This window comes from Antennarius striatus, chromosome 6 (genome assembly GCF_040054535.1).
Source record: "Antennarius striatus isolate MH-2024 chromosome 6, ASM4005453v1, whole genome shotgun sequence".
Lineage (NCBI taxonomy): Eukaryota > Metazoa > Chordata > Actinopteri > Lophiiformes > Antennariidae > Antennarius > Antennarius striatus.
In genome coordinates this window covers 11,410,303-11,420,534 of record NC_090781.1, presented here as the reverse complement: position 1 = coordinate 11,420,534, position 10,232 = coordinate 11,410,303, and the positions used below count along the sequence as shown (strand labels likewise).

Genomic DNA, 10,232 nt, shown 5'->3' with positions numbered 1-10,232 from the left:
TTGAATTACATTGCTGGCAGACACATTAAACCGTCTTGCTGCAGCACGTGTGGATGTGCCATCCTGGAGAAGTTGGACAACCTGTGCAACTTCTGTAGGGTTAAGGAATTGCCTCATACTGCCAGTAGAGATAATTACTCAAGCCAAAACCAGCACGAGTGGAAAACCAGCCAAAAAAGATCAAAAGGGAGAAACTTGAAATGACCTCCACATGTAAAACCAGTCCTGTTTCGAGGGTTTTCTAATTGTTGCCACTGTAGTGCACCTGTTGTTCATATCATGAACACCAATACAGCTGAAAGTGATTTAACAATGCCCTCAGCTGCTTAACCAATCAGAAAATTATCAGACAGGCCCGATTAAAAAAGTGTTCCTTTAATTTTTCTGAGCAGTGTATATTTTTAAAGATGCATGTGTGTGTTTATAGGCCAAAGAAACACACACAGCACAGTCCTGTGAGCATGGAATTTTAAATACAGAGGGAGGCAGAGCGATGGGCAGCTATATCAAGGTGCAACCCAACAAACAGTTTGTGGGTGTGTGTGGGAGGGGAGGGGGTGCCTTGCTCAAGTGCCCTGAGCACTGCACCTCAGCAGTGCTCAGGAGATGAACTGCCACCTCCCACTACCAGTTCACGCTGCGGATGCTTTGGCTCACTCCGATCTTGAAATGGCAACTTCTGGTTCCCAGCCCAAGACTTAGTGGACCGACCTACTGGGCTACATTTTATTAACAAGCTGAATCATTGTTTAATCATGAATGATCTATTTTAGGAAGAGTCAACTATTTGTCACTCAGTTTACTAATTCCTTTTCAGTTTTATTTTGTTTTGAATCAGTTTTTTGTTAATTTCCTTTCAACCACTATTAAACTCTAATCAGCTAGTGGCCAAATTGTTTCTTTCATTATTGATAATATATTAAAAACAAATTATATATTTATTTGAACATTTTAGTAAATGATTTGTATGCCATTTATTTCATAGTTCACGTAGTTCTTTTTTTTTCTTTCCTGTTGTAATCAGGTCTTAGTCATACGTTGAAAGTCCAACCAACAAAGCGTCTGCTCCATACTGTGATCATGAAGGTGACTCAGACATTTCTCCACCAAGTGCGATAGACTGCAATCCCATTCACGTGACAAAGTTCTTTACCACTAGGCTTACAATGATCCCTGCAGCCAGGATGAATAGCATGGCAACCAAAACCAGGCCCCTGCGCAAAACCACTGTCCTGAAAGGGAGCATTCCCTCCACAGCATTCCCTGCAGGTTCAGCCTGACTTTCATTCAGCTCCATGGTGTCTTTTTGGCCCTGTAAGTCCGCTGATTCATTTGGTTGGGTGCCTGGACATAGAAATACAAATGTCACTAATGTTTTTCCAAATATAAATTCTTAACTTGTAGCATTGGAACTACAATATCTAGCTGACTCAATTTATTTTCACAAAGTATCCACCCATCCATCCATTTTCTGTTACCGTTTTATCCGCAGTCGTGCGTCATGGGAGATGGAGCTTATCCCACCTGACTAGGGCGTGAGGCAGGGAAAACTCCAGGTGCGGCGCCAGTGCACCACGGAGCCATACAAAGAAATATACAACCACACATACACTCACTCACACCTACGGTCAATTTGGGACTGGCCAATTAACCTGACGTGCATGTTGTTGGAGGTGGGAGGAAGCCAGAGAACACAGAGAGAACACACACAGACACGGGGAGAACATGCAAGCTCACTGAGCGGGATGCGAACCCGCAACTGCTTTGCTGTGCGGCAACAGCGCTACCCACTGCGCTACCGTACTGCCTTATGCAAACTATTCTTTGAAAAATTATTAAAATTAATTCAGACTTATTCTTATTTTCAGGCATTACTAGAGAGTCGTAGATAATGTGAAACAACTCTAATCAAAATACCACTGGCATTGACAATATATTACCGTATTTATATTGTATATTAGACATTTTGGTTTGTGTGTGCATGTGTGTGTGTTTATACCTAAATAACACACAAGTTTTTTGAGTTACAAGCCGTTGCTCAGGCCACAAAACATACGAGCGAAAATCCCAGTTACAAGCTATGGGGTCCTCCCTAGCCCTACCAACCCTGAGAATGAGGAGAGGAAAACAGGTCGACTACCTAAATCAGCTCCTTTTTTGACGTCAAGAAAGTAGGGATTTGCATAGCTCCGCCACATCTGCACAAAAACATTCCCATCTCCCTGGATAAGGGGGTATTCTTCCCCAAGGTTAAGTTTGGTGTGTCCAGCGGAAAGGTAGCAGTGTGTCACAATGTTGTCATTTAGAGCTAGACATTCAAGTTGCTCAGCTGTTGGTTGTGCAAATCAACGTAACTGCTTCTATTCTTTCCCAGCCAAAGAAGAACAGAAGAGAGCGTAGTTGTGTTTCATTTTTAATGACAATGTGCTGGCTACGTTGCCACAATGTTGTTTGTGCGTGCGAAAAATTTCATATCGGCTTGCTTCAGCAATGAGGGTCAGTACAAGTCGTTCCCATCCACATGGGACCCAGAAACTGCAAACGTGTCACAGGTGTCACTATTTGTTTATGGTCTTTACTGTTGCCTATGAGTATGGTGAAGTCAGCTTGTATTTGGCCAACAAGTTTGTTATATTTCGATCTGCCCTGCAACAGCATTTGAAGCCAGTTTTGTGTCAATAAATTGAGAGTTGACAAACATCTCTGCCCCTCACCTTTCTGTGTGTGTGCATGTACATGCAGCCTGCCTACGTGTGTGTGTGTGTGTGTGTGTGTGTGTGTGTGTGTGTGTGTGTGTGTGTGTGTGTGTGTGTGTGTGTGTGTGTGTGTGTGTGTGTGTGTGTGTGTGTGTGTGTGTGTGTGTGTGTGTGTGTGTGCATGTGTTCATGTCAAGTGTGTCTCTGGCATCATAGCGAGCCATAGCAATACATCCACCATAAATATTAGCCCACGATGCCAGTTGCAGCTTCCTCTCTGTGAGAGGGCTGTGTACCACATAGTGCGGGTATTGACAGATGGAGCTATTAGCATTTAATGACGCAGCCTCTTCTCAGTAGAGTTCATCTGAGCAACTTTTAGATCGTTGAATTATTTTTTTACATATATAAATACTTCAATAATCGTCAAAGGGAAATTAGTGGCACACCCTAGTTAATCAATCATACACACACACAAACACACACACACACACACACACACACACACACACACACACACACGCACATATATATATATATATACAGTATATATATATATATATGCATAAGTGTACAGGCCCTGGACACACACACACACACACACACACACACACACACACACACACACACACACACACACACACACACACACACACACACACACACACACACACACAAGGGGCCTGTAAGCATTCAGTGGGAGGTAGAGTGGCGGGCAGCTCCTTCCTGTTGTGCCCTAATGAGCAACTTGTAAAGGGGGACGGCGACTAGCTCAAGGGCTCCTCAGCAGTTCTCAGGATGTGAGCTGACACCTCCCAATGTCAGCTCACAGTGTGGGTGGCTGGGAGGGAACCGGGATCGGACCGCCATCTTGTGATAACTCGACGACCCGCTCTACCACTAAGCCACTGCCGCCCAATGGCCCAGGTTATTACCTTGAAGACAATTTCTGGTCTCCCAGAAATTCAAGACCATGGATCAGTTTGGGGCAATTAATTTCAAATCCAGTGTAGTTTGATGTCTGATGGCTGTGTGAAATTGATTAAAAGAGTATAATTGGGGACCTTTAACTACATTTCTAACATTTTAAAACAATCTCCCTTACCTGTTTCTGTGGGGTTCCCATGCACTCCCACCCTTTTTTGGGCCTGTAGGAAAAACACCATATCAATGTTGACTTTTTTAAATTATTCGTAAGGAATAAGCTGTAGAACATTATAAAGTTTAACTTGGCATACTAACCTCAACTGTTATTTTCTTCCAATTCAGTCGTATCAGATAACCCAGAAGAAATATAGTCTGCAGAGACAACCCAATAAAAAGACCTGTCCACAGACCTAAAGGTAGACATATTTACTTCTTACTTACAGAATAGCACCTACTGCAGATATTGTTCTGCTATATCTCTTACATGTTTGTCACCAATTTGACAGAATGACCAAAAGAAAAAAACAAGTAAGTTGTTCCTACCCTTGATTCCTTGTCTGACAGTAAACATAAGTGGTATGCCAATGGGAAAACCAATTCCATAAAATCCAACGAAGTAGCAAATGGCTCCGACTCTCTGTTTCCCTGTTCCTCTGATAATACCCCCTAAGGCGGACTATTCATTTCAAGAGAAAAAAGTGGTTTGACAAAAGTAAACTCAGAGTTGAATTTTTGAGATGATCTTTTTTAATGTAGTGACAAGGGTACTTACTGCTGCTGCATCTAGAAGAATGAATGGAGCATACAAAGCTATTACCTCAGAAACCCTTAACCTGATTTGTCTGAAAGAATAAAATTTAAAGTATGTCTGTGAAACAGATGAAACAACACCTGAACAATATAATTGGTTTTATATCACATTTAATGACTGTGTTAATGTAAAAAGGAATAAAATCAAAGTTCACGTGTTACTTTAAATGACTGTCACACATACATGAGTTCAAAGTATACTCACTCATCATTTGTAAAGATGTAAGAAATATGGTCCTTCAGGCCCCCAATTAGAATGGCCAAAAACACAGAGACTAACACTGTGGGAAATGATAAAAGACTTTATTATTCATCCAGTAGCCCCACCAAAAACATCCTGCTGTCTGCGTTGTACATAAGTATGTCTCCTATTCTTTGGAAATAAAACTCGAAATCTCAAGCCTTGTTCCAGAGTAGGTGAAAGGTGGATGATGCAAGAAAACAGATCGTCCCACACTCTTTTACAATACCAAGAATTTTTTCTTTAAGAAGTATCTGCATTTGTTTTTCAAGTGAAATTATAATTCTGTAACTATAATTCTGTATTTTCATCTTCAGTGGATACCATATGAACTGGATGTATGAAAAGTGAACTGCGTGTGAAAGCATACTTACGTGAACAAAACAATGCCATTTTAGCAGACAGCTTGGCCTGATCCGTGTTTCCAGCTCCCAAGGCATTTCCTACTCTTACATTTCCTGCTATAGCGTAACCCAGTGGAAACTGCAAACAAACATATTCATTAACTGTCACACAACATCCACAAATTACCATATAATGTACAGTATTTTCATAATTTTGTGCAGGAACATTATTTGCCAATCTGAATTACCGTGAATGTGACTGTTGCCAGTTCGTAAACAACTGACTGCGCTCCAAGTTCCACCTCACTTATTAGACCTGTCAAGAACCAACTGATGTCAGACCAACTTCGGTTCACTTAAACACTTTAAAAATGAGAGGTGCCAAAGCGATGTTACCTGCAAGAAAACTTCCAATCTCATATGTCCACCACTCAACACACAACATGATCATGCTGGGGATCGCCAAGTGGATGTAAGTGCCCCAGTCCTGCAGGCATTCTTTTGACCATCCTGTGTGGTCAACAAATAATGAATTCTTCAATCAGTCTCTTCCTATGTCCACCATGAGCAGGTATTTTTTATTTCCATCAAAAATGTGAACAATATTTTATCCAAAAGAAACATTGCACTAAGAAAAAATAGTTAATTTAAACAAAAGTGAAACCTGTTGCTCTTTTTTATTGATTTTATCAATTTTTATTGTTGATTCTTCAATGAACTTTGTATAATTCTGTACGGTGTCCTTGAATGTCAAGAAAGGCACCTTTAAATATTTTTTTTTTAATTATTATTATTATTATTATTATTATTATTATTATTATTATTATTATTATTAAAAGACTGATAACCAACATAAAAGAGAATAAAAAATGTACATAATTATATGAAATTGTACATCCAGATTCTATGGACTTCAAAGAACTACATTGTGAGCATGCCTAAAAAGAGCTTTGGCAATTTGGTTTCTTAAACAGCAAGTTAAAGAACAAATATATTAAACATGTCATGTGTTTGTTTAAGTTCTTTGTAATAATATAAGTAATCAGAAAAATGTATATACTAGTGACTATAAAAGCAAATAATTGGTACTGCACTCATGAGATCACATTTGTACTAATAGGAATAGGAATAAAGATGACATGAAGTGTATTCACCATCCTCCTTTACGAAACACAATGTGGGCTTTTCTCTATGTAATAGTATTTTACAAACCAAACTGTGACATGTGCATGTGTTTTCTCTGATAACAATATTGACTGAGTATTCTATCTTTATTAATGGTAATGTAGTTTTCAAAGTACTCTGACAAGGTAAGCGATGTGTTTTTGCTAATGTTATACAGCAGCACTTGACAGTTTTACTATAAATCATCAAATAATCTGTGTGGGCGCTATGTATTGCAAGAATTCTTTGCTTTTTTTGTTAATGAGCAAACCAATGCTTAAGGTAAACTGTTTTTTATGACTCCAGTGTTATGTGTTGCTGCTGTTATTCATTAACATGTACTGAGGGAACTAACTACATCTGGTTTGTCAATGTATGCGTTTTACCCACCTTCCCAAGTAGTCTTATGAAGACCTCTGCAAATTATGTAACAAAACAGTATTCCAAACATGGAGAACTGGGAGAGGCAGTTGGCAAGAGCAGAACCTCTGTAAAAAGCATCACATTGTACACTATTGGCATTGCAAGAAAGCAAGAATGATGTTACTGAAGTACTCGTGTATTTCAATAAGCACTACTCACGCCACTCCCATTTGTAATGGGAAAAGAGCAATGTAGTTGAAGAGAGCATTCAGAAGATTGGCCACTATGCCTGTGACTACCTGTGGCCAAATAATACCCTACAAAAAAAATATGATTAATGACAATCATAATATATGAGCTGAATGAGACTCAAAAATGTGTGTCATATTCTAAACAGACAGAAGACACAAGTCACCATTTAACAGGTACTTTCTCGATAAAGAGCCAGTTTGAGAGCATTTCATTTGCTCTTAATATGAATAGTAATAACAATAAATAAGAAATATCAAAAATAAATGATGACATTTAGTTCTATTGAAGAATGAATGACATCTTTGAACAATCAAATATATTTCATGGATGTTGAATAATAATGGACTTGACCTTGCTGCTCTCTGCCATAGAATCCTCATCCTCAAGAGAGGAAACTCATGTATGCGAGTTTAGATTCTTTTTTTTTTTCTTTGATTGATTTTGCAGAAGGCTCAGTTAACACTGTGGTTTTTTTAAAAAGTATTTTTTTCTTGGAATGTCTTCAGGGTTTAGTTGGGGTGCTTCTGGTAAGTACTGAAGCTGCTCTCAACAACGTGCCCTTACTTATTTTGAGTTGCATTACAGTCACCTATGTTGTCCTCTTGGATCCAACACTGCTGCCATTCTTGTTCACACTCACAATATGGTCCTTCCATGTCTGATCTATTTTACATCTGTACACCTACTCGTACCCTCAGCTAGTTTTCCTCCATCAGTCAGATGGAGATAGCATTCAGCCATGTTTCCCCCTTTCAATGTTGCCTGTTCAGTCATTACATCCCGCAAAGCGGTGATGTATTGTAATTGTCAGTGTTTGTGTGTTTGCCTGTCCGTTCGTCCACCAAATATCTTAACAACTGTTAAAGATAGAAAGATGAAAGAAAAAGCACATTACTCGGGCGGCAATGGGGATGAAAATGAGATGATGACCTTGACCTTGAGAAAACTAGGTCAAGGTCAAATTTAAACTTTTCCACTTGTCGTGGATTTTTGGAAGGCAGTCACGTGGTACCATACACGTATTCTATTGGGTGAAGGCCTCCTGAAGTGCGCAACGTTCTGTGAGTCTCAGACATCCGTGATACACAAAAGTGCTTTAAACAGTCGATAAGTGTGGGAAAAGATAATACAGATAGAAGGTGGTTTAATATCAGTATTGGGAGGGTTCATAAATTTTTAAATTAACGTAAATAATAACATAAATACTTTGTCGCTCTGTGTCGGAATTCGTTAATCGCATGTGATTCCTGGAACACATTAACCGCGAGGAACGACGGTGCACTGTATACCTTTTTAGGTACACATCTCTGAAACCTGATGAGATATAATAACAAAACATAAAGCAACATTTTCAGGAAGCCAGAGGCACAAAAATGTGTAGGTCAGGGTAAAATGATGCATTCAGAAATGTTGCAGTCTCCGACTGCCTTGTTGTTATTGTTGTGGTAAAGACAGTAGTTAGTAGTATTGTCATTATTATGTTATTACTTACCTGGTTTTGCAGATATCTTGATAATAATAAAAACATGAAGGTAGCCTAGACAGAGCAATAAATTAAAACTGATTAAAAAAACAGAACACAGATTACATTGACATACACTGTGTATAATTCTGTTGACCTGCTTATTCCTACTCAGAGTAACCAATCTAAAAATGTAGTATAACTATAAAGAAATTTGTGTTTAACACCAGGAGATTTGAAATACTCACAGGAAGTGCAGGCATGTAGATCTTCACATACAATTGAGACAAGCTACAGAGAGATTTTTAACAGTAGATAAGTAAAGAAGAAAATTAAACATCAATGGTAAACAAGAGAAGACAAATTTAGTGTAACACAACTAACCTAGCAACCTCTGGTTTCTGCCTTACAGCCAGCAGAATGAGTTCTGTGTTGACAAGGAGCGCCCAACAGGGGAAACATGCCAGTAACTGAATTAAAACTGCTCGCTGTAATATTAATCCAACTTTGAAAAGATTATTGCTCCCAAAGGTCTGAAATCAGAGTGTTTTATTTAATGTGTGTCCAATATTCATTTAATAAGACTCTTATCAAAATGAAAGATTGTGATGGTCTAACCTGAGAGACAAGAGTATCACATGCTGCTGACAAGCCACTGCCAATAGATGTGCCTGTAACATTGATCACCTGAGGATATAATGGAATTAAGAATTATTTTGTGTTCCTCTAATGCCACTTACGTTGCTCTATTTCATTTTTACAGTTAGGTCGTTGCACTTACTGCTGCAGCCAAAGTCACTGCTGCCAACTCTTTTTTCCCCAAATGTCCACAGAAAATGGTACTGACAAAGGTCACTGTAAAATTCAAGACTTGGGAAATGGTCTGATGAGAGAAAAGCAAATAATGAAGATGATAAAATAGTAGCTCAGTGGTTTGGGTCTATTTGAGGGGGACTTGCTTCCAGTGATGAATGTATTTATTTACTCAAATTAGGACTTAGAAGTTAAACGGACCAATAGTTTGTTCAAATGTCATATGTTAAAAAATAATAATCACCTGTAAATGTCTTTGAACGCTTATTGAGTCATTTTGTGTAGAAACATGTCACAGTTCTCAGATTTCGGGATTTGTTTTTAATACTTAACACGTTTTGCCTATTAGACATAAACCAAGATAAGAGCACTGGCTGTAATCCTCCGCTGACGCTGGAACATCGCAAAAAGTTTGTGAAAGACTTTTATCCTACTTTTTGACAAACATACTTTGCATAGTCGTATTGCCCCATGTCACAAAGCTACAGAATCCTCTGAAAAAATTTTTTTTTTGATTTTTTTCATGATCCAGCCAAAAGCATACAAACAAACACAAAATAAACACCCATAACAAATGGACAAATTACACACCTTCCTTGGCCGAGGAAACAATGTTATTTTTGATGATCCCACTGTGGGCTATAAAGAACTGATAATTGAATTTTCATTACTATCTAATTGTGATTAATATTTCTGTTACTTTGAATATTTTTAGTACACATTTTTGATTCTGATGTATTTTAAGTAGAAAGTAAGTAAATATCATTTGTAATGTAGGAGTTAAACAAATTATTTCACATAATGACAGAACTCATATCCACAAGTCACAACCACCAACCAAGTGTCATTCATAGTAGTCTTTCTTCATGTGGTCATTGAGATGAATTGGATTATTTACAGTGTGCTTACCATTGGTCCAGCCAATACAGACAATTCTTTTATTTCTTTCTTGAAATCAACAGGGACCAGCCCACGGATCCACCTTAAAATATGCCAGTCGCTACATGAGGAAACAGGTGTGCTCTGCGTCCTTTGCTCCATTCCTCCGGTGATATCTTTGGCTTCTCCTGTGATCAGCGCGCTCCTGGTTTCTGACCGGGAATCAGAAGAGACTCGACAGTAATGAGACAGAACAAGGGCGGTGACTCGCGTTACAACCT

The 10,232-nt window shown here is 38.7% G+C and overlaps 1 protein-coding gene across 1 annotated transcript; it reads right to left on the bottom strand.

Moving 5' to 3' along the window:
- Positions 1-1,078: 1,078 nt before the first annotated feature.
- On the bottom strand, positions 1,079-10,115 carry slc47a3 (solute carrier family 47 member 3). The gene is made up of 17 exons (XM_068316924.1): positions 9,982-10,115; positions 9,041-9,142; positions 8,878-8,946; positions 8,644-8,792; positions 8,508-8,550; positions 8,290-8,334; positions 6,765-6,862; positions 6,573-6,670; positions 5,415-5,528; positions 5,267-5,334; positions 5,049-5,157; positions 4,639-4,714; positions 4,396-4,465; positions 4,167-4,299; positions 3,939-4,033; positions 3,802-3,844; positions 1,079-1,344 (listed from the first exon to the last, which is right to left on the bottom strand). The coding sequence occupies exons 1-17, from the start codon at positions 10,111-10,113 to the stop codon at positions 1,133-1,135; spliced, it is 1,656 nt and encodes a 551-aa protein (XP_068173025.1). The 5' UTR covers positions 10,114-10,115; the 3' UTR covers positions 1,079-1,132.
- Between the last annotated feature and the right edge of the window lie 117 nt (positions 10,116-10,232).

Excerpts from the sequence above, each read along its gene's own strand:
- slc47a3 (XM_068316924.1), bottom strand. The coding sequence starts at position 10,113 with ATGGAGCAAAGGACGCAGAGCACACCTGTTTCCTCATGTAGCGACTGG. Across the intron at positions 9,143-9,981 it reads CTGTATTGGCTGGACCAATG|ACCATTTCCCAAGTCTTGAA; the intron begins GTAAGCACACTG and ends TTCTCTCATCAG. Across the intron at positions 4,034-4,166 it reads TGTCAGACAAGGAATCAAGG|GTCTGTGGACAGGTCTTTTT; the intron begins GTAGGAACAACT and ends GTCTACCTTTAG.